The sequence below is a fragment of the Aulonocara stuartgranti genome (assembly GCF_965226115.1).
Source record: "Aulonocara stuartgranti genome assembly, chromosome: 22".
Taxonomy (NCBI): Eukaryota; Metazoa; Chordata; class Actinopteri; order Cichliformes; family Cichlidae; genus Aulonocara; species Aulonocara stuartgranti.
Genome location: NC_138957.1, coordinates 17,889,472 through 17,913,769, shown reverse-complemented (window position 1 = coordinate 17,913,769; position 24,298 = coordinate 17,889,472). Strand labels below are relative to the sequence as shown.

General features: G+C 39.8%; 1 protein-coding gene across 1 annotated transcript in view; it reads right to left on the bottom strand.

Annotated features, from left to right (window-relative positions):
- Positions 1 to 3,263: 3,263 nt before the first annotated feature.
- Positions 3,264 to 24,298, bottom strand: part of elp2 (elongator acetyltransferase complex subunit 2) — a 33,946-nt gene continuing 12,911 nt past the window's right edge. The window contains exons 11-22 of the mRNA XM_082522356.1: positions 22,000 to 22,131; positions 21,358 to 21,507; positions 19,126 to 19,317; positions 18,850 to 18,919; positions 18,607 to 18,702; positions 16,125 to 16,182; positions 15,121 to 15,193; positions 11,227 to 11,419; positions 5,756 to 5,877; positions 5,510 to 5,649; positions 4,965 to 5,075; positions 3,264 to 4,060 (exon numbers count right to left, since the gene is read on the bottom strand). Coding sequence (XP_082378482.1) covers positions 3,865 to 4,060; positions 4,965 to 5,075; positions 5,510 to 5,649; positions 5,756 to 5,877; positions 11,227 to 11,419; positions 15,121 to 15,193; positions 16,125 to 16,182; positions 18,607 to 18,702; positions 18,850 to 18,919; positions 19,126 to 19,317; positions 21,358 to 21,507; positions 22,000 to 22,131 — 1,533 coding nt within the window. The 3' untranslated portion in view covers positions 3,264 to 3,864. The remainder of the gene's footprint in view (positions 4,061 to 4,964; positions 5,076 to 5,509; positions 5,650 to 5,755; positions 5,878 to 11,226; positions 11,420 to 15,120; positions 15,194 to 16,124; positions 16,183 to 18,606; positions 18,703 to 18,849; positions 18,920 to 19,125; positions 19,318 to 21,357; positions 21,508 to 21,999; positions 22,132 to 24,298) is intronic.

The following is a 24,298-nucleotide window of genomic DNA, read 5'->3' as shown; positions in this document are numbered from 1 at the left end:
CAGTAATCTTGCTGCAGCATTTTGGATCAACTGAAGACTTTTCCGGGAACTTTTAGGACAACCTGATCCATGCATTTATTACCTAGAAGTAATAAATGCATGGACTAAGTTTTCAGCATTATTCTGAGATGGGATGTTTAGAGATATTGTGCAAATGCAAGAAAGAAATCCTAAATATTTGTTTAATATGCACATTGAAGGACATATCCTGGTCAAAAATGATTCCTCACAGTGTTACTGGAGGTCAAAGTAATGCCATCCAGAGCAACTATCAGGTTATGTATCTAAGGTTTTTAGAACTAACTACAATAACCACAGTTTTATCTGAATTTAGAAGCAGGAACTTAGAGGAGAGAGCGACCAATTCTTTCGCAAACATCGTAAAAAAATCTGTAGAAACACCTGCATGCCTGGGTGTTTGATTTTATACAGTTGTGGTCGTGGAAGTGATTGAAAACCTGAATTTGATTACTTGGATGGATGAATTAATACTTTTCGCAATATAGCGTAGAACAGGTCCTAGCACAGAACCCTGTGGAACTCCATAATTAGCACAATTGTGAGAACAGGGCTATTTTACATCCTATTAGACGTAATAGACTAAACATTCAAACCACTTTAAATTGGATTTTGTAATAATTATGTTTGGATGTAATGTCTGTATTTACAGAATTTGATCAATCTGTAGCCCACACCCATTGGCAACTAATTTCAAGTGTACCTCTCCATAAAAACCAATTTTTCTTTACTTTGAGGCGGGAAAATATATCAGTACCCTCAAGCAAACACACTAAGACATGACCTATTCAGAAACTTCGCCAAGTAAACAGTAGATACACTCTGCGCAATATTATCATTTAGACTGTGTAAAAAATAGTCATTAAAATCTGTGATTATTTGCCTGGGAGAACAGACTGACACCAAAGCATAATGATATAATCATCCCAAGTATTCCCCTGTTCAGTCCCTTTTTTAAAGCACTGGTCCTGAAGTTTCTTATTGGTTTATTTACTGAGTGAATGGTCACAATTTCTTTTAATTTTTTCCATTAATCTTCAGCATTAAAGGCTTTCTAGGTGATACTTTTAATCTGTCTATATTATATTATGGCAATCCACCTCAGATGAGTGATCAAGGACACGCTGGAGAAAACGTGCGCATATATGCCTCATGCATTAGTATGCTAGGCAGAACATTTAAGCCATAAGAGCTCTTACAACAAATGTGTTCTTGAAAATCCTTAACAAGATAATCTCTCATATTTAAATGGAAACATAGTGATAATGATTTAATTATTACATTATGTTATATATGATGTAGAAAATCTCTCGAGAAATGGCCGCCTTGTCCCAAAACCTCTTTTTACTTTTGAAAAACAGCCATTTCCTGGAGGAGCAGTGTGTAGCCTGGGTTGACTGATGCCTCTGCATTTACCAGGATATGTGATTAGAGGGAGAGTTATGGCCAGTAGTTACAGTCTCCTGCAGATACATTTATGGCTAACATATAATGACGGCACACCCGGATGAGCTCACAATAAATCCGTGACATGGAATTCTCCTGTCCTTGAGAATTCAGTTCTGATCCTCATTGGCCAAAAGCAGATGTAGCCTAAATCAAAATCTGGGTTCAAAACTAGCCCTGTTTAGATTTATCCATCCTTTTTTACCAGCATTTTAGCAGGTCATTTTTTGATTTGTGAGGTTGTGAAAAAAGCTCCATTAAACCTACAGTATTGTCCGTGACTACCATACAATACGATGTTTTCCAAAAAAAAAGGGTGAGAGAAGAAAAAATACAGATAAAAACTAGTTTGGTGAACACAGTGGGGAGTTTTTCTACTAGAGAGCAGGATTTTACACTCAGAAGTTTGTGGAAAACCAAAAACAGATACAAGTCAGAAATGTCCAGCCTATTACACCACCGACCAGAATCCAGGTGTACAGTGGAGGTAACAGTTATCGCTGAATTTGTAAGTTTACTCACAAAGAAACTAACAGTCTCAAAGGTTTACGATAGCTGAATATTAATGGAGAGAGACAGAAACTGATCATCTACAACCTAGCAGGAATTCTGACTCTCACAGATTGGCCAGCAAGAAACTTGATGAGAAGGTGACAACTGTTGGTGAGATTATTCAGAAACAGAAGAAATATAAAATGACCTTCAGTCGCTCTCAGTCTGGCGAGCCCATAAGGCAAGATCTCGCCTCATGGGCTGAGGATGATCATGAAAGGTGGTGGTGGTGGTGGAACAACCCAAAACTACATGGGAAGAGCATCGGCGTAACTTTGTGCTGAACTCCGGGGCGGTCAAGATCTCTGTCTAAATAAATCTGGGTAAATTCCCAGATGATTAAACATGCAACGGTTTTGCTGGTAATACCTGAAACGAGTAAAGAAAATCAACAGAATATTTACGCAAGATAAATTATAATTTTATTGGGGGGGGGCTTATATTGGTTGGGTCTGATTATTGGCGGAGTCATAACCCCCCCTAACCCCCATGGAAATTACGCCCCTGGGGAAGAGCTTGATAATGATTTGAAGCCACTTGGGACCACAGAGACCAAGAACACCACTGGTAATACACAACACCATAATGTACTGAAATCTTGCAGTGCCCGCAAGGTTCCCCTGCAGAAGACGGCACATGGTGCTTGTAATGTGTTTTTTTGTTGTTGTTGTTCATTTTGTTGCAAATTACCAAACTTACAAATACAGCAGGGGATCAATTATTTCACCCACTGTGCTTGATGATGACGTGGCTGTAGCTCAGGAGGTACGAGGTCACATACTAATCGGAAGGTTGTTGGTTCGATCCCTGGCTGCTCTAGTATGCATGCCGAATATCCTTGAGCAACATACTAACCCTAAATTGCTCTCTAATGCATCCATCCATCAAATGTTAGAAAGCACTTACGTAAGGAAAAAACAAAAAAACAGACAAAAGTGCCTGTGTGAATGGATGAAAGAGACAAGTTGCATAAAGCGCATTGAGTGCTCAGCTAGAGAGGACAACCATTTACCATGAGAACAGCCCGGCGACAGACAATCTTACCTGGTTTCATTTCACGAGAAAGAAAAAAAAAAAACTCCTCGAAACGTGCTAAAAACTTTCCATCATTTTTTCTAAGTCAAATTTTGGACTTCCTTTGTAAAGCACTTTACTGTAATTTTTCACAAAAATATGTTGAGTGCACTGGATTACAGAATGCCTGCAAGGTAGGAGAAATCTATTAAAAAGTCAAGAGACAGCAGCAATATTTGCAAAATGGTCATCTTTAATACACTCACGTTTCCACAGAGGATAAAAATGTGATCCCTAGTGTCTAGCAGTCATATATCATTGCTGCGTACTGGACTGCTTGCACACTACCTATACACATACGTGACATACATGAAAGACATTTAATCAACTGATCCCAAGGCACAAACATGCAACACAAGCCCTGCCTCTGATGGCACTCAGAATTGAATTGTTCCTTCAAGAATACAGTTCGCCATGCCAATGGTTACTTGGATGACCTGTATAAATACGCAGTCTGTATAGAAATCCTGCTGAGTCTTCTTCTTTGAATCTAAAACACTTTGAAGTGTCTAAGCAAAATACCGCCCAAAGGTCATGGTGTTTTTACCATCTTGCTTCCACCCATCAAATCCGTTCAGCTGTGTGCAGACAGACTGCAGGGCATGTGTGCTGTGGGTTTGTCCTGTGACTGACCCATGACTTAACTGGCTGTCACAGGGACTGCATGGCATGCCAGCAAGCAGCTGTGGCCTCGGTGCCTCAGTTAGGCCTGTGGCCCTCAGTCAAAGTGTCTCTCTGGGTGTGAGAGACATAATAGTGTCAGTGTTGGTGGTGCTAAAGAGCCCGTTTGTTGATGTTGAAGATTTTGACAGAGTGGTCGGCACTGGCGCTGGCGAGCTGGACCCAGGAGCTCTCCTCCTCGATTTCACTCTCTCCATCACCCTGTCCATCCTTCTTGCCATTCCCCCGACCTGCTCGGCCAGTCTTGGGCCTCCAGCGGAGCCGTTTTACTGCCAGAGTGTGGCTTTGTCTGTGAGAGGATGTGTGATGAAAGGAGACAACAGAATACTTGTCTGGATGACAAAACAAGCTTTCAGACAAAATCTACACAACTGACATCCCATCTATTTTACACTAAACCATAATTTTTCTGTTAAACACACAACACAAAAACTTTGTTTGGTATATTTTGCTACACCTGGGTTTGACCATCTTTTCCCTTCACAACTACCTTAATTGTTCTTGGCAAAGATTCAGCAAGGTGTTTAAACAATCCTCAGAGGTCATATGAGTAATGTGGTCTCATTCTCATGTTTAAGAAACCAGTTTAAGATGATTTGAGCTTTGTGACATGGTGTGTTATCCTGCTGGAAGCAGCCATCAGAAAATGGGTACACTGTGGTCATAAAGGGATGGACTTGGTCTGCAACAATAGGCAGTTAAGTAGAAACAATGCTCAGTGGTTCCAGGGGCCGTAAATGTGGCAAGAAAGTACCTTTGATTTGTATTTATATTATTATAATACATATTAAAGTTCTTTTGTTATATGTTGTTCATTTTTACCTGCAGTAACCAATGAATTTTCCAACTTATATATCATCTTAAAATATGAAAAAAAAGGCGTATCTGAGGTGTGACTTCCTGATGCAAAGACTGTGCAACCTATCTTGATCTTTACAGACTATAGTGGCATAGACCAGTGTGAGATAAAACATCGACAGAACCAAAATTAAGGTACCGGTTGATGCCATCTGCATCTCCTCTTCAAAGGAAGCAGACATAATCTCCATCACGCTTATCTAATTTTTTATTATTATTATTATTTAAATGGTAAATGACAGAAAGCTTCTGGTTCTCAACAGCAATCAGAGTGAAGACCCACAACTGACACTGTGATGAACCTCAGATCGACTGCATGTGTGCAGTAAGGATACGAGGTGTCTGTTTCTCCGCAGCAGCTCCAGTCGTCTCCTGCAGGCTCGCTGCCAGGGCTCCACCTGTACAGCCGGATCCTGCCACACTCCAGGCCAACTGCAAGCAGGTAGCTGCGGAAAGTAGGAAGGAAACACAACAAAATCGAACTTCAGAGCAGACCTCGTTTTCCTTTGCTCTGACCTAGATGTCTTGAACCAGTACTGTCACTCTTCGCTACAAGAGTTAGACATTTTTACCACATTTAATTCCATTTCAGCACAGTATGAGTGAACCTCCGGGGTCTTTAGATGAGAACATGAAGCAGTTTAGTGTCAGCCACAGTCATGTCATGTGTTTAAATTAATTGGATATAATGTTTCTTTATGTGAGGTTAACAGCTTCTAAACCAATTAAACAATCAGCTAACTGATGAGCAGTTTAAGGGAGAAGAAAATAGTTCAAAACTGCAGCTTCAAATTAATGAAACAAACTTCCAAAGTACCGAAGACAGATATAAGACCTGGCCAGTCGATATGACGGTAGTTGGATGTCATGTAACACAAACCTGTCATTAGAGCAGAGTACAGGGCAGAACGCTATAGCAGTAGCAGAATCGCCCACATCTAAGATGGAAGAGCACGGTTTAATCTCAGGAGGCAGCACAGGGTCTCCAGAGTCCAAACTACATGGGCCCCATACTATCACCTGGACACACACACACACTTTGTTTAGAAAAAAATGCTACAACTCAAGGGTGCAACCAGGTGGTATTATTGTCAACGCATAATGTGACGCAACATTTAAAAATTACCTTCTTGTCTCGACTTGATGTTACAAAGAATTTGCCGTCAGGGCTCCAGTCACATGACCAGATGATTCGGCTGTGTATGGCTGTGTCCTTCTCTGTGTGCGCATACAGCGAGAACAGGGGCTCTATATGGAAACGGGAACAAAGAGCAAGAGAGATCATACAAACAACTGCATTCAAACGATGGTATGAGTGCCGGCACTACATGTATTGTGTCACATTTCATCTCCACAACAACACTTTTCCAACAGAGGATGAGCTGGTAGCAAAACTTTGCGTTATGATTACTGCAGCATGACATCAGCACGTTTAGATCCCTGCCTCACAGCTCAGTAGCAACAAAGACTCTCCCGAGCGACAAATAAACAACCGAACAAGACAGAGAACCTCATTCCAGCCCTCCATTTCACTCAGTTTTGGTTTATGACCTGCTGCTGTTTATTTCCCTAGCCTAAGTCATTTCAGCCTCCAGATTGGTTTCCCTAGAGAGCTTGTTTGTATGCTGCTGGCAGCTGCCTGCCTGCATGTCTGCAGTAGTCCTGCTCTCCACTGGCTCTCTCTCACACACGCACACACGCACACACACACATAGCATAATTATTGTAAAACATCAGCACTGCCACAAAAGTCCGAGTTAACCAAAGTGTTGAGGTTTGTGTTCAAAGGATTCTCCTTCTCCCTCCTTCACAATCTTTCATTAACACGACTGGCTGTTGAGCTATATCACATCACACACAGATGGGGACTGGAGACACAGACTATAGAGAAAGTGTCCATTTTGATAAAACACACAAAACGTATCAAGAAGACTAAAAGGTAGAACATATAAAAGCCCACTCAGGTTTAAAAAAAACAAAAAGGAGGAGGAGAGAGAAGGTGACAATGTCTCCAAGGCCAAGACAAAATAGGGCGGTGGAGGGAAACGCTCAGGCAAAACAGGTAGGGGCCAGAAGATGTGTGAATAGAATAGAGGTAGTCATTTGTTTGATCAGCTCTGACTTCATTTAACCTTCCCTAGTCTGAAGGTAGGAGACTGTGCGTGTCCTCGTGCGTGCTCCTCACAATCACCTTGAGTGATTCAGCAGTCAACCAGAACAGACGGGGAGCCCCCCGCCCCTGGAAAAAGCAAAAAAACAAAAAACCCTGTAATCCCTTGCCATTTCTCTTAAGAGAAACCAAAGACCAACACACACACACACACACCCATTCAGCTATCTTAGTGAGGACCTTCATTGACATAATGGTTTTCCTAGCCCCTTACCCTAACCATTAAAAATGAATGCCTAACCCTAAACCTAACCAAAACCTAATTGTAACCCTGATACTAAAACCACATTTTGAGCCTCAAAAAGGCCTTTAAACCTGTGAAGACCGGTTAGTGTGTCCTCACAAGTGACTGTTGGTTCTCACAAGTATAGTAGAATGCAGATTTCGGTCCTCACAAAGATAGCTAGACAGGAACACACACACACACACACACACACACCACCCTGCCTCTGCGTAGCCCACCATTCAGGCGAACAGAGGAGTGCGGGACGCCTCTGTCAGTGCCCATTAACACCATCCGGAGAAGCCAAGAGAAACATAAGATGCTTTACCAGGTGCAGGAGGAGGTAATCCTTAGGGCTTAAATGTCGTTTTCTGTTCACCTTAAATGCAGGATTGAGTTATTTGTAGAGTCTGTGTGCTGAGGTTCTCTCATATAAACATCCTCTCCAAGAACACACTCCTGTTGACAACAGCAACAGCTCTACACAGAACTTAGGCCAACAGAAATCCAATATCTGAGCTAGTTTTTTCTTTCTCTTTTAAATAAAATGTTTGATTGTTTTCAAATGTATTGTTTCTCAAGGTTTATTGATTATCTGGATCCATATTCACAATGTTTCAGATGTTTGAGAATTAGATTTGGGAGATGTTTTCTACCTACTTAGAGTGAAAGTATAAAATTAAGAGCACCTCTCACAGTATCACACCATTAGTAAACACATATATGTAGGGGAGGTGTGGGAAGCCAGATCGGGCGCCCCCCCCCCCTTCCGGCTCTCCTCTTTGCTCTCTCCCATCTCGTCCCTTTTGTCTCACTTCTCTCCAGCACCTTTTCTATCCCTTTGAACAAGTGAGGCTCCATAAATGCTAAAGAGGTAAGTATTATTTCTCAGTTGCAGTGAATAGATAGGAGCAATTAAACTGTAGAAAACTAAACAGAAGAAAGAACAAGAGAAATAACAATTTAACATAAACCAGTGACACACTCAACCCTGATCAACCCCAGCAGGGCCCCCTTGGATGAGGGTGTCTAATGATAATGGCCGAAACACCCGATGAATCCAAGGTCCACTACTGACGATGTGTCCCAAATCTTAATACGATAACCTAGATCAGATCTCTACTTACTCTGAATTCAGAAGTATTATGAGGACATGGTCGGTAGTAACAATGGTCATAAAAAGTATAAAAACATGTCAATACCTCGGCATGTCAGAGCACTGACTGTATTACTGATGTTACTGATGGTGACAGGAAGGCTCTAACATTTGGAGGATGTGGTCAACCAGTAAGACCACGCCCCCATGATCATAACCTATCAGTTGATTATCATTATCTAAGAGGATACAAGTCGTATGGAAAATCTGTAGCAAAGCGATATCACTTCATACATGAAACATGTATCAACACCAAAAATCTCATGCTAATGACTTTGCCATATTAATATTGCTCAGTACACTAGGAGCGAGAACTTGTAATTGTAAGTAGTGTGCATGAAGCATATGCTGTGAAAATGGAGAAATGTTTGCAAAACAACAAAGCACAGCTTGGGTGAAGATCCATTAGGTGATCACTGTGTGCAATTTTGATTAAATTCTGACCAATCCTCCAGTGCAATCTATTACAATTTGGCTTTTATCCACCAATGTCTTCAAATTCAGCTATGATTTATGGTTGAAAATTCAGAAAAAGTTTTATAACTTATGTTAAACCTATGTTTTTGACAAGTGAGGTGTGTAATGTCATAATATAGAAAGAACCCTATAAAGATTTTAAATATGCTACATTTGAACTCTGACCTCTTCTTCAAGGCCAATAGAGTCATCTAAAGGTCAAAGTGATAACACTATATAGTTATTTAAAAAAACCTTTCTTTCTATCAGTTTATATTTAAAGCATACAGGCTTAATCCCTGGCCTCTTCTTCAAGGTCAAATAAGGCCATAAAATGTCTCACTTTTACATTTTACATCTGTCTTTCTTTCAAGTTGACTCCAAAATGCATTATATGTTTCAAGAAAGTATTGTTAAGAGAAAGTAAATAAGCTGCCTAGTTAGTTAGAAATATATTGTGGTACATTTCTAGATACTAGATAGTAGATGTAGTAGACAAATATAGTAAGCTCAATTTATTTATGTCCAGTTATTTACAAATCATTGCCTATTACGTAGTATTACCTACTCCTTCATGATGTTCGTACAATTAGAGTATCTGTCATGCTACCTTTATCTGATTTTAATTCCACAGTTTTTAAAGTATGTCTAAAAAGAGCAAAGAAAACAAAACAAAATGAATATACAGAAAACACAACAATGTTGCCTTAAAAGTAAATGCTGCCCAGAAAGTGAGCTGCCTTAGCCGAGGTTTGTACTCTGTGACTGCCGGGTGAACAGACAGATGATGATCTTTCAGCTGGATGAGCTAAAAACTCTGTAATGTCGGGATTACAGCTTCATACCACTTCTGGCAGAGCTCCTTTTTATCATCAGTGAATATTTATCACCCTTTATCACTCTGCTCGTGTGTCTGGAGACTCTGACTGAATAAATCTGGGACCAAACAGATACCTTATGCCAGATGTGACTGGTTAGAATCTAAGTTGTACTGATTATGTAATAAAATGAAATCAACAAATTTATTTATTTAATAGATCATAAAAAGGCAAAAAAAAAAAACATTAAAAAGACAAGCAAAGTGAGACTGTTTTATTGGATGGTTGTTCCATGGCATCGTTTAAGATTTGAGTCCAGAGACGATTTCTCACTCAGAAAGCTCTCACCCAATGTGAATCCTGACAGTGTTGACCTTAGAGAGACAAATCTATTTCTCTGACCATGTCAAAACCACTGAGTTAAGTCACAAAGGAGGGTAAAGGTCAAAAGAAATTGACAAAATGACTGAGAGAGCGCTAAAACTGAGACTTTTCAGCTGATATTTGCTGGGTTAAATTGGGCCAATTTCATCTGTAGCTGACCGCAGCATGACTACTCTTCAAGGTAATTGAGGGATATTTAACCTCATTATCTCCACTTTCAGCAGTGTATACACTCTTAAATTTGCTCTTAATAGTTTAATATTTAATAGTTTTCAGTGAGTCACCATCAGTGAGTGATGGTTGGCAAATCCTGTCTAATGACAGGATTTGCCAACCATCACATTTTTAGTGCAAGACACCAGCTCTCAAAGTGCGTAAACAAATCTCACACCTACCGCAAGGAAGCATCAAAGTATCCTTTTTATGGGTTAAACTGGCTTTTTGCACACAGCACACAATCTGAAGATCACACTTTTTAAACATTTTAGCACCTACACTGACCCACAAACACCACTGGAAGTGGGAAAGACAGTTTTTGTGGCTTTAGCTGAAGTTGGCAAACACACAGAGGCCTCTTTATATTCACAAACCGTTCATGTACCTTCAGTGTTTTCTCATTTACTTCTCTACAATTTCACAGATCAGAGCCCCACAGAGCGCTACCCCCAATATCACAAATCCCAGTTTAACACGAAACTATAAATATCATTGTGGTTTGTCTTTATCAGCGCATGCAAAGGCTACTGCATCGTGCTTTATGTCTGTATTTATTCAAAGTGTTACTTCAGAATTTTCTTTTCAAGCTTCATCCCAGAGAGCATAGATTTGATGAGATCTCTGCAATCCACCGCAGAGGATTTGATGTATTCTGCATGGTAATTACCCATTTGAAAGCCTGTTTCAAATCACTGCTCTACCTACAAATGTGGAATTATAAGCCTTGAAGGAGGGAAGTAAGCACTAATCGTTCATTTTGGTCAGTCTGGTCAGTTTCAAATCTTTCCTATATTAAATCCATTTTGGACTCGATTCATTCAGTGCATCACTTGTTTGGCTCTTCATAGTATTAATGAGGGGAGTCCTTCCAATAAGGCCAGCTTGACTCGAAATTCAATTTGGAGGAAATCTGCTCTGTGGGTTTACCTTATTTTAATTATTTGGAATTAGGGGAGCAATTCCATGTGCCAGAAGGGCTCCGGCATTGTCGTTTTTTCTTAATATTCACTCAAGCACATTTTTTAATTAAACTGAATTTATTTACAAAGCATTATGAGGAACTAACGTCTCATCCTGAGTCACGCTGCATTTGAAAATCTAATCCTGAAGACCAAACACTAATAACCCTGTAAAACAGACTTCCTTATTAGTCTGTGTTGTCCTCATTTCTCACCTGGACTTTCAGGTGTGGGGAGATTCCTTCTCCATAAAGACCAAGTGCGATCTCGGGAAACAGCCAACAGGAGCTGTGCATCAGGTGAAAAGGCCATTTGGGTAACCGTGAGGGTGTGACATGGAAGAACCTGCAGCTGACGCCATGTGGTTGTACTCCACAGCAGCACTGCTGCATGCTCAGCTTTGGATGCCTGGAAAGATAGTAAGGGGTCAGTTCATTGTCAGACATAAAACACACAATGCTTTATAAAAGCACCTGTGTCTACTTTATAAGCTACTTCCACAGTTGAAGTGTTCCACAATGAAACAAGATTATTTCACAAAAAACAAAAACTACCACGATCAAAACAATTAGCACCCCTGATGCTAACAGTCAGTTCTGTATCATTTTCTCAAGCTCCTCCAGATTTGATGGTCTTCTGGCATGGACTTTGGTCTTCGGTGCACCTTACAGGTTTTCAGTGGAATTCAAGTTGGGGCTTCTTGCAGGCCACTCAGTAACATTTACTTTGGTCTTATGGAGGTAGTTCTTCACCAGGAGCGACGTATGTTTTAGGTGGTTGTTGTGTTAAAAGACAAAGAGACAACCCAGACCCAGTTTTGCTGCCAACTACTTGAGGTTGTCTTTCAAAATCTTTACATATTATAGCATCCCCATAATACATCCACCTCCGTGTTTCACTGTGAGGACGGGGGTTTGGGTTGTACACCTTTCTCTTCTTCTTTCAAACATAAACAGTGCCTCTGTGGCCAAAGAGCTCTCGTTTCCAGTACGCATAAACTTTCTGCAGGTCGTTCTTTCTTACTTTAGTCTAGATTCAAGCTGTCTCATCTGCAGAAGTTTCCTTGGTATGCAACCTCACACTTCATTCCAGTGCAGGGATCTAGTGGTTGTCTTCTTTGAGACCACAGTTCCTGACCTGGCTAAGTCATTCAATGATATCTTAGCAGTTGTTCTGGTGTCTTTAGACTCACACTTGTTTTCTTTCCAGAGTCTTTCAAACCTTTTGCTTCCTACCCTCTGCCAAATTTGTTCTGTACTGTGTGGTACTCTGTGATGATACTTCTCACTCCAGATCTTAACACTTGGAAATGCTGTGATAACTTTGCATATCCATCTCTGCTTTGTGAGCATCAACAAATCTTTTTATCAAATCTAAACTGATTGATTTTGTTTTGGGCATGATGCTTTCTCAAGTAACTGATCAAACTCTCACTGAAGTTTTTATAGTGTGTAAATTGGAAGATAACTCTCAGTTTGAACTTGATTTTTAGAAGCTTTGAGCATTACAAAGTTAAAGTACACCATTGCACAGCAGTGGTTTCTGCTTTGACTCAAAGAGGTCCGTTTTTCAGGGGGTCTAATAATATAGACCCTGATAATCTCGTTTTTTTTCCTGAAATAATTCTGTTATTGTGTGCAAACAAAAATGATTTATGCTTTCTAAAGAAAACTTTTTAAAAAAAAAGTCTAGAAATACTATGTTGAAAATCCCACGGTCTGTTGAAAAGAAAAAAACACTGAACATTTTTGACAAAAACCTTCAATTTCACAGGGGCTTAATAATTCTGTCTGAGTCTGATGTTTTGCACAAAATATATCTTGAAGAGTAAAGGGATTCCATTTAATAAATACTGGATCAAAAATATACATTCACCCACATAGAAATAAATCTGGTGTTGCTGAAATTAAGAGAATATCTTAACGTAGTGCCTCTTAATGGTCTATGAAGTATCCGTGATTAACTACAGCTGGTAATTTATTTGTGCAAACATAAAGGGTTTCACAGCTCACACAGTAAAATGTTAACGTTCAAGGATCTCAGTGAGGATCCGAGAAAGAGGATCACAGATTTAGACAAGTTAGTAATGTCTCTTTCTGCATAATTCAAGATGATCTGTTCAAACAGCTGCACAAGATCTGAAAACACCCTCAGTTATAAGGAAGTTGGTTTGGGTGGTCAGAAACAATCCAGACACCACAAAGGTACAGGCCTGCATAAACTGGAAGCTGCTGGACATTGCTGTCTACTCTCAAGTGAGTCTTACATGGCTACGTAAGGACAGGCTGCTGTCCAATAAAGAAGGACCTGGCTCGTAGCTAATGCTAATGCTTGTAGCTGACCACATGGACGAAGAAATAAAACCTCTGAAGGAAAGTGTTATGATCAGATGAGACCAAAATTAAGTTGTTTGGCTACAAGTATTGTCAGGTCAGCCTGGGATTTTAGAAAATATTGGGACCTAGAGGAAAATAAATCAACATACGGACTGGAAAGCAAACCAAGTAGAACCAATCTGCAGTCTGATTTGCCAAGCAGAGCGTTAAAAAGACCCACAAAGCAACAAGAGCAGCAGCAGTCCAGAAGTTTTGAGATATACGTGCACAGAGTGATGAAAATAAAAATTAACTGTATTTAAAGCACATTTGGGTCACTTTGTCACAAACTTTGTATACAGGAAATTATGGGCTTATGGTGAAGAGTGGTTAAAAAGAACGACATAATTCAGCCTTTTCTCTGAATAATTCAGATACATTTGAGTAAATAAAGTAAAAATGACGCACTACTGCTTGGTGTGTGCATAATTGGGGATTGGCTTTATTTACATTTATTGTAAGAAAATAGTCAAATGAAGTGGTAAAGGTTAGTTAGATGGTTCTGTCAGATGTGTACATTTATTAGCATATAGGTTTTTATTTTTACATCTGGTTTTTGCTTTGAAGGTTTTTCATCTAAAGATCTAATGACCCGATGATTAGTGTTGAACTAATTGAATCTATTAAAAAAGAAAATCAATTAAAATTTACATGGTTATTGAGGGGAATCTAATAAAACCCATTTGGGTAAATGAAAACAATCTCTTAAGCAACGAAAATGCACAAATTTACATAACTGGACAAATAAATCTAGTGAAGTAAAGGTATCATAGTGCTGGGCAATAGAATCTGTGGGACTGGCATACGTGGTTGTAGTAATTAAGGCAAACTACCTCAGAAATCTTCAACATAACTTCAAACCATCAGCCTGACAGCTGAAGCTTGAACACAGTGGGTGCTTCAAAAGGTCACTGAGCCCAAACACACATTAAATGTGGTTGTGGAATAAGTAAAACAGCCAAAGTCCTGTCCTCAAGTCCTGTCCTCAAACTTATTTACAAGTGTGTGGACTGTGCTTACAGCCATGTGAAAGTCAAAGTATACCTCGATGCTTCCAAAGGAATTAAGAGGGTAAGCAGCAGCCAGATGTTGCTGATCAAATGCATGCGATTAATTGATCATCAGCAGGTGTGAGTCTTGGCAGTTTGCTGGTCTGGAGCATTTGGGTATGTGTGAACACAATTCCACCAGTGGATGTCCCAAGGTCAAACCACACAATGCTCAGAGAAATTATATTTAAAACAAACAAACAAAAACACTTTAGAGCTATATCTCAGACTCTACAGACCTCAGTTGCCATGTTATGACAGCACAATTAGAAGAAGACTGAGGCTGCCTCTTCTCTCTAAAAAGAACAAGGCGACGTCACACAGAAAACGATTATTTCGAGTTATTGCTGTTAAGGTGGTTCTACAAGCTACTGAATGATGGTTGTACTTGGTTTTTCACAGGACTCTGTGAAACTGCGCTTATAAGAGTATTCAAATATTAAACTGGAAATATATTAAGTGTCTTCCATGTATAATTGTGATTCTGTATGTATTGGGGCGGCAATCTTTTTATTCCTAACTGTGGGTTTTGCCCAATCATTGAGCCCCATAAAAGGTCAAAGAAAGCATTGAAAGCCTGATATTGCCTTGGCAATCATTTGTATGATGACTGTAATTAAACTTTCGACTGCAATTGCAGGGCTGACTGTGACATGCAGTCCGGCCTGGAGCTTATCAAACTGACCTTGCATGCAGATGCCACCACTGTTCTGCTGCTGTCAGACGCAAGACAGAACATCTCAAAGCCGTGCCCGTACCTGTGGACAGGGGACAATCATACAGAGGTTAACCATGAACAGCCACTCTGACTGTGCAGAAGGACAGATATATGTTACAGACAGACAGGGAAGGGATGCATGGTGAGGCAGAACAGAGGAAGAGCTCCCAGTGTGACAGTAAATTAAATATTCTTTTATTCCAGAGTGTCACTCCAACAAGCTTCCAGGCTCGAGCCGTCGCCACTTGCTGACAGGTAAATAATTAGAGTGTGAAATTAAAATACTGATCTGTGATGACTAGTCCTTCTCCTGCTGACACAGATGAACAATGATGATGCTCTAGCTAATCACTCACGGCCTAATTGCTTTTAGCTTGCCATCACCTGGTTGTTTTAAAATGCCAACAAGCTCAAACTGCAGTCTGCAACTCAGTGGAAAGAATTTCCAGCCTCTACCAGCCAGCTTTCAAACACTGCAGCAATTTGGCCACAACAGGGAGAGGATTAATTATGCCACAAAAAATAATTTAGTCACTTACTCATTTTAATGTTTCTATTCTGCACTAAATGATTCAAGGGATGAAGCCAAATGAAGGTAGAAAAATGCTTTTCAACACACACAGTGTTCGCACCTCAAATAAATGGCCGTGTCGTCTGTCATGTTTATGGTGGAATGACCGGTAAATGGATTTAACATTGGCCAAAGTGTGGCAATATATTCAATCTGGAGAAGTGGCTCATGGGAAGCCGAGTAGCTGGATTCTGACTGATGAATATGCCGCTGGAGTTGTGGGTGCAGAGGTGAGGGGGTAACAAAGAAGTCTATGTAGGGAAATCTATTATTTTCAGATAGAGTAGAAACTTTTCAATAGAAGACACAAGGAAACACTGATGTCTTTATAGACACAAATATATCAATAAGTATGTCAGCATTTCACTTACAGCAGGTAACAGAAGATTTAGATACTCACAGTTTCTGGACCTCAGGCCAAAGTGTGTTCTGGAGAAGATGATCCTCTGGTGGTGGCTCTGCGCGCGCACACACACACACACACACACACACACACACACACACACACACACACACACACACACACACACACACAATACACAATACAAATAGTTTGCTGTTATTTGTAATGCCCTGAAATCTTAGTTGTTCAAAAATAATCAACAATCAGCTGAATAAACAAGGAATGACTGTTATAATCTGAATTTAAATGTGTATCTGGAATCCACACAAATTAAAGAGCAAAGAAAGACCTTAAAGGATTATAAGGGGGTTTAGTAAAGCCCTTTCAGAAACAACATCACTAGTATTTGCGGAACATAATGGACCACACTCAGTAGCTACACTGGGACACAGCTACGTGTTAATAGCTGCTTTGATAGTTACAGGCATGTAAACACACACGCTCCAGAGTTTAGTAGACTGAATAAGACGATTACGAGACTGTAGATTACAAACTGTGACTAAGCACACATCATCATTTGCTTTCAGATCCTGATCGATCCCGTCTCCAAGTCAGGGATAATTTCTGAAGGTATTTAAACAGCTTCCAGATGTGGTGTGAATAAATGAGTGGCAATGTTTTTTGATTCTGTTGATGTCCGATGCTGCAGATATGTAAGAAACTCAAAGACTTTTAAACTGCAGAAATCAGAATAACAAGTTGGTTATTCAGTTTGTTAACACTTCACCAGAAAGTTTGTTGAGCATAAGAAAAAAAATCTGATCCTAAGATTTTATACTATTTGCAGAAAATAAAATTATAATATATTTTTTAGAATTCAAAGGCAAGAGCAGGTGTCTCCTGCTCTTGCCAAATTTTGTTTTCTTAACTTGTGAACAGGCTGCACTTTTAGACATTAGGTAGGCACACTCAAATGCTCTCAGAAAATTGGAATTTAGACTAAAACTAAGCTTTAGTCTAAATTCAACCTAGACTCAAGCTGTTTATTAGCGTACAGATAGTGTGCAAACAGGGCAGGATACTGAAAGATGTTTAAATACTTAAGAATATTTAGAATAATTAGAAAAGTGCAGATTGTGTATTGTACCTGTGCATTAAAAAGTAGACATGTAACGTCCAATAAGTTAGTGTATATACAAGCTGAGAAAAGTAATGCGCAGTTATAACAGTAGAAGTTGCTACAGCGCTGATGTAAACATCTATGTTTGTTGGGAGCAGTTCTGATTGTACAGTCTGACAGCTGCAGGGAGGAAGGACATGCATCGAGGATGCAGCAGTCTCGCACTGAAGGAGCTCTGGTGCACATTAGGTTAGGGTGTAGTGTTTCAGAAGGGTTTGTGGTTAGGCTGTAACTATGACAGAAGTGTGTGACTATCCCCTTTCAAAAAGGTTTATGATACAGACTGAAAAGGAGAAACACTAAGAACATGATAATCAGCTCAAGACAATGTCTCACATTCGCATGTTTACATTTAATTGCATGAAATCCTGAGAAATAAAACCCATCACCCTAAAAGCAACACATTATTTTGCAATAACAACCTGTTTCTTTCTACTGTGTGTTTCTTAACATTTGCTGGTGTTCATGGGGGATTAAATGATGCCCAACTCTTTCCCTCACATCACCGGATCTGCACAAGTTCAGTTTCCCTTTCTGAGGCATGTAGTCGATAGCTGCACTTTTTGCGTTTTTGCTATCGGACATGGGCTCCCCTTTTAGCCTGATTATTCATTTCTCTCCTTGCCCGCAGAACCCAATCAAACAAGTAAAAATGCATTGTTAACAGCGGTCTCCACACTTGGTTGCTCCCGACATAGCCCGGGGTCATCAATACTTAAACTTTGCAATCACATAAACCCGCTTTCTAATTAGCATTGCAGATTAAGGAGTGGCTTCAATCATGCTGATGACAGCCCTTGACACCCTCTAGCCCAGGGGTTTTAAAAGGCTGCACTACTTTCTTTTCATTTGACTCTCGTTCAATTCCCATTTGCCTGTTTCCTACAATTACCTTCTCTTTTGTTCCCCTAGTTTTCCTTTTCCTCGGTGACCGTTTTAAACCTTCTCTGTCTTTAAATGATCAGTTTTCAAACTTTTTTTCTGGCTCCTGTCTTTATTAATTTATTTTCTTGTTGCTTCTGCTTGCATTACTGGCTCCAGACCGCTCTTCTTTTTCCAAACTTTCTCCTGCTGTGATACCATCAGCCTTCAGCAGCCCACCTCCCCAAGAGAAAACACAGTGGACTCTATAAATAAAGCTCTAACTAACTGCATATCATCGGCTCTTATAAGAGCAACCAGCAATAGGCATATCTCTCAAACTCTTAAATGACGAGTATGACTCAGGCTTTTAGACTCGAGAGGGAAACAGGGATGCCCTTTTGGCTTCAAAATTATTTATCAGAGAGGTTTACCACATTTTAAGTGAGACTAGGTCATCTGTAAAAATACTTGAAAGTGTAGATCATGCAGCAGTACCTGTCAGGTTGAGTGGGTGGAAGTAAGACTCCTGGTATTGGTCAGATACCCTGTTGAACTGCTCCCCCTCTTCTTTGTTTTTTGGCACAAGGTCACCTGGAAATTGAAATTATACTGTTACATTATGCAAAAGCGATGAACAAACCCGCATATGAATAAGCTTTCTCAAACTACAGAGTGAAGCGAAATTGATTTTTGATGGAAATCATCAAACAAAACTGCGGTGTAATTTTTTTATTTTACCCTGAAATACAGCCTTGTTGGACAGCCCAAGGGCAGGTGTGCTGGCTCCTTCTGGGAGGTCGGCAGAGTCCTGACATAGTTGAAACAAACGCAGAAGGTATATTCATGTGTTAGAGACTGCAAAGGCTTTTTAAGGGGACTGAACAGTCCATTAAGTACTTTTCAGAGAATAAAGCTTTCGTAAGATTTAATTCCAAACATTTCCACCAATGGGAATAATATACCTTCAGAATAAAATCAAATATTCTTTAGATACACATTTAGCTGAACACTTACACAGGATGTTAACAGAGTTTCTTTTGAAGTCCCAGATATATTAGCAAAGTTCTCCACAAAGTTACGAGGTGCTTGAAATACTCTCAGGACCTTCTCATCAGCTCCAGACACAAACTGAAACCTCCCGATCATGGCCAGACACTGCATGTCGTATCCATGGATCTGCGGCCGAGAGATTTCATGCCACGTGACCTGCAGTGATGACAGCCACAAAAACATATGCTGAACACGTGGCTCTGTTCATTTGGTCGCGTTGGGCAGTGCCTCCCTTTTCGATAGATCTCTGATGTTTGGGGATTTATTTTCTTGGCCCAAAACCCAGGCCTTTGAAACGACGCCAAATACACCATTGATTCTCTCGTGCAAGTGAAACATTTCCAGCTTAAGATTCAAAGTGTTCTCACAGGGGACGATGGAAGCCTCCATTGTGATAACTAGATTTCATTTGGCACTAGAATCAGGTGGTATTGTGGCAATAATCCAAACTGGCAACTTGAATAATGTAGTGGAAGCAGGAAGCGTGACTACAAATGTTTCTACCCCAACTGAATGCTAAACTGGTATGTCTTGCCCTGCTTCTAAAATGCTAGGTGGATGACTATATTGGCAATTTAGAAGTGTAATCTTTTACTTTAATATATTACCCCACTGCAATATTGGTTTCAGTCCCAGCTGAGTCATCTTAGAATATATATAGTGTTGAAACTAAATTAGATATAGCCTAAAGACATTTTAAAAAAATGGAAAGAATAATACACTAGAACCTGCATATATATTTTGGCGTAGGCAAACGGCCTACGCCAAAAAAGAACAACACGCTAAGTAGCAACTGTTAGGACGAGCCAAGACGAAGCAAATCATTTGAATGGCAACGATATTCATTAAATACAAGTGCATGAAATATGATTGATATATTAAATGATGAAAAAAAATAAATGCAGTGCGGCCACAAGTAGTCGTTTTTTAACTAAAATTCTAAATCTTAATTAAATCTGAATTTGCTGTAAGGAATATGAACTTTTGATGGGTATGTTTTCTATTATCAGTGTATCCCAAGCATTCATCATATAGAGCGAGCAAAGTATAATTAAACTGTGAAATATTACTGTACTGTTAATAACTGGGCACCTATTTCTTTAATCTTGCCACTGAATGAGGATACACGTAGAAATCAGAACGGTTTTATTTCATGACAATGTGAGATTTAACATGTATCCAAATCACTAGACAAAGATTACCATTTGGCAATTTTATTTAATTCTAAAGTCACACAGTCATGGTCAGCAACTCCTGTTAACATCTAATCGCTGCCAGATACTGGATGAAATCATTCCTGTGATTACTTTGATGGCAAGCAGACTGCTGCAGTTGCCCCTTGTTTGCATGGAAGACTCTGGCTTGCGCACACTTGCCATTTTTTCTCTGAGCTGGAGTGAAACTTGAAAAAGTGTGCAGAGTACACACATTCCCCATAGCATTCCTGTATAAAGTACCATTCCCTGAAATGTAAGACCTCCCACTGGTCTCTAGGCCTGTGTGACTGGGGCCTGAGAAGTAGTAAGTCATTAATCATGTGGTTCAACACAAGTTAAGAACCTTGGGATAATCTTTAACACAAATTTGACATCTGAGAGACAAAAAAAATACTGTGGATGTTGTGCATGTTTTGTTACATCTAAACTGGACTGCTGTGATACACTGGAGTTAGTCAATCATCTTTTACCCCTTTTCAATGAGTCCAAAAATAAAAAACCAAGAACCAAGAGAGCCTTGCACTGCCTCCTTGTGCATTACAGAGTTAAAAAGTGGTGCTGTTTCTGTTTAAAGCCTTATTTGGTCTTGTACCGGCAAATGTGGTAGATATGCCGGTACAAGACCAAAACACCTCAGACAAGTATCAGCTGACCATTTTTAAATCTAAGTAGAAGACATAACTTTTCGGTCAAGCTTTCAGAAACGAATGATTTCTGGAACTGAGATTGAAGGATTGGCTGCTGTTGGATTATTTCAGGGAAACACTGAATGTGTGCATGTTCGACACGGCACGGATTGTAGGGTTTATGCTAAACGAAGCTTGAATTTTTGTTGAGCAGCGAGAAAAAAAGAAATAACTAATATACCTCAAACACATTTTCATGGTATCATATCTCTAAAGCCATATAGTGAGACGGAAAGGTCACTGTAACTGCTGTTGTTATGATTCAATGCTGCTAATTTTGCATCTGTTTTTACCTTTTTGCTCTCTTGTGTCCTCCATGGAGTAAATAGCCTGGTGGTCTGGTCAGAGCCCACACTGAGGATGAACTCACCCTCAGGATCCCAGCTCAGGTCCTGAACTGCATTAAAGTGACCTGATATCACAACTCCAGGTCTCCACTCTCCCTGGAAGAAAGGATCCTAACTGCTCAGCTGGTTTTAGACATTAACAGCTATATCAGTGGTACATGTTCCTGTCTCAGAGGCAAATTTATTTTATTTTTTCAACACAAACCTCAGGTTTGTGTTGAACTGTAAATGTAAGTTCCAACTGGGTATAAATGTAAACCCAGTTGTCTCACAATTAAATCATTGGGCCTTGAGACATTTATTCAATTTCAGGGACAAGCAACAAAGACAAATGCTAAGCCAGTCATACTGAGTGGCAGGCAGGAAACCTGGTGTGACTAATTACACTCAAATACACTCTCACAGTGAAGCCGAGGGGAAATGCACAAACAGTGAATCTTATTTCAAATTGAACTGCCACTCTGCTTCAACATAAAAACGATGTATACTTCTTCTGGAAATAATGGGGGAAAAAAACGTTAAGATGCAACTAAGTAAAGGACATTGACTTGAAAGTTTGAGTATAATCACCACATCTATGGCTCTCACCTCTTTGTCTAGGTCCTTGCACCAGAGATGTAGTGCACCGTGAAAAGCATGAGCTAGAATCATGGAGCCGTCTGCACTCATCTGGCAGCCGTAGAAGCCTAAAGTTTTACCACCAACCTCCCCAACACGCACCTGGCGGGTAAGGAAAAAAAATAACTGAGGGCAAACTTATTGGGATGCATTATTTTAAAAAAAAAACTTTGCGAGGAACCTAGAAGTAATGCTAAAACTAGCTTCTTTTTATCTCAGTCTACTCACAAAAGTGAAGCCACTCCTCTGTTTCGACTCGACTACTGTAATAAGCTTTATTCATGTGTCAGTGTGTCACTGCTTAGCCGACTGCAGCTGCTCCAAAGCACTGCTGCGTGGTTATCAACTGGCACGTGCAATTGAGACCCCACATATCTCCCACATTATCTCAGTGTCCCTATACTGGTTGCCTGTGAGTTCAAAATAAAAGTCAAGATTTTATTATTCGCTTTTAAGGCATTATATGGGTTGGGGCCTTCTTGGCTCTCTGATCTTTCAACATATCACAGAGGTCTGCAAATGCTCCTATCTGTACAGAGGTCCAGATTAAAGCATGGAGGAGATCAGGCCTTTGCAGTTGCTCTACTCACAAAATGTGGCTGCCAAACTGCCTCTTCACATCTGGACCCTTTTGTATTCTTTGGCTTTTAAATCAGAATGAGCTGCGAGCCTTTTGTGTGTGAGGGTTGCTCATCTTATGTTTCCTTTCTTAAACTATGTCAATTTGTCCCATGCTTTTATGTTATTTGATTATTTAAGATGTATAGTAGATTTCTATATAAGTAAACTTGACTCAACAATCATCGCTGACATTAACGTGCATTAAGTGTCACATACAGAGAAATAGCAGCGGCGTAAAGAAAGGATCCTGCTGCATATAACAATCTCACATGCAGTAGTGCATAAAGCTCATGTGTCTCCTCTTGGTTCTATGTAAGCCTACACGCTGAGGTTTATGCAAAACAGGTTGAGGGAGGGAGAAGTTAGGATTGTCAAAGCTCTTCTCAGTCTCCCTCTAAGACTTATTAACTAACAGACTCCGTAATAGCAGACAGAAGCAGGAAAAAAATAAAAACCTAACAAATTAAGCCAGCGAGCCAGATGAGAAATTATGTAAAATGAGACTTATTAGTCTCATTGAATAATAATAAGAAATTAAAAATTAAAATAATAAAAATTGAGTTGAATAAACTCTGCCCCCCTCCAAACAAATACATTTGTCTAATACATAATGAATGCAATTGCAGCCCAGCGTATCACATTAAACAAATAATGATGAAAAATGTTTGAGCTTAAAAACACTGAGAGATTTGCATAAATTGGATTTGGTTGAGAGCTCGTGACCCGTACATCATGCTATATAGAGACTAAACCCTCCATGTGGTGTGAGCTCGCAGTACAAAAGACATCCAATTTTAAAATGACCAGTAATCATGGCCAGAAAAACGACTGACTCCTTTAGGATTTTCATCACCTGTCCAATCATGTGCACCTTGCCTTTGTGCATACAGACAGTTTTGTATTGAATTTTGTGGATTCAAATCGCTGCCTGTAACAGAAAACCCATTTTGATTTAAGTGCCGTTACCAATTACCCAAACAAATGAAAATTCACTGTTTAAACCTATGAGGTCATCCGAACTCACTTTAAGTTTATTCTAAGGCAAGAAGAGAAAAGAAGCGAAATACATAAATCAAGTTTGATATAAGAAGTTAAAGGAGAACTGCAACAACAAAAAATTTATATTCCACAAGAACTAGATGGCAACAAGAATACAGACTATAAAGCTTTGCTTTAGTTCCAAAGATAAACTGCACTGGATTCTGGATTAATTCAACCATTCATTGAAATTAATACCCAAAGAAAATTTAAATTACATCCTGAAATAGACGACAATATTAGTATTGTGCTGTTGCTTATATAACCAGTACAATTCAATGTGGGATTACGCGACAGAAATAACTTAAAAACAATGCAGAAATTAATCAGAGTATTCAGGCCACAGGGAGCCGTTTTAACCATGAGCTGTCAAGTGATGCAACCAGAACTACCTTCATCCTTCAACAGTGATAGACACACCGAGTCTGTACACTTCAAGGACAGCGGGCATATTGCAGACCAGGTTAACTTCTCACTGCCATGAAGAATTCAAACAATTAAAAGCTTTATTGGGCCTTGAGGCCTTGGAGGCAAACTGGGCCCAAAGGGGAGATCTATTCAAATCGATAGCAGTCAAACCAAACCTCGAGTGTTACGCTGCTCCCTCAGC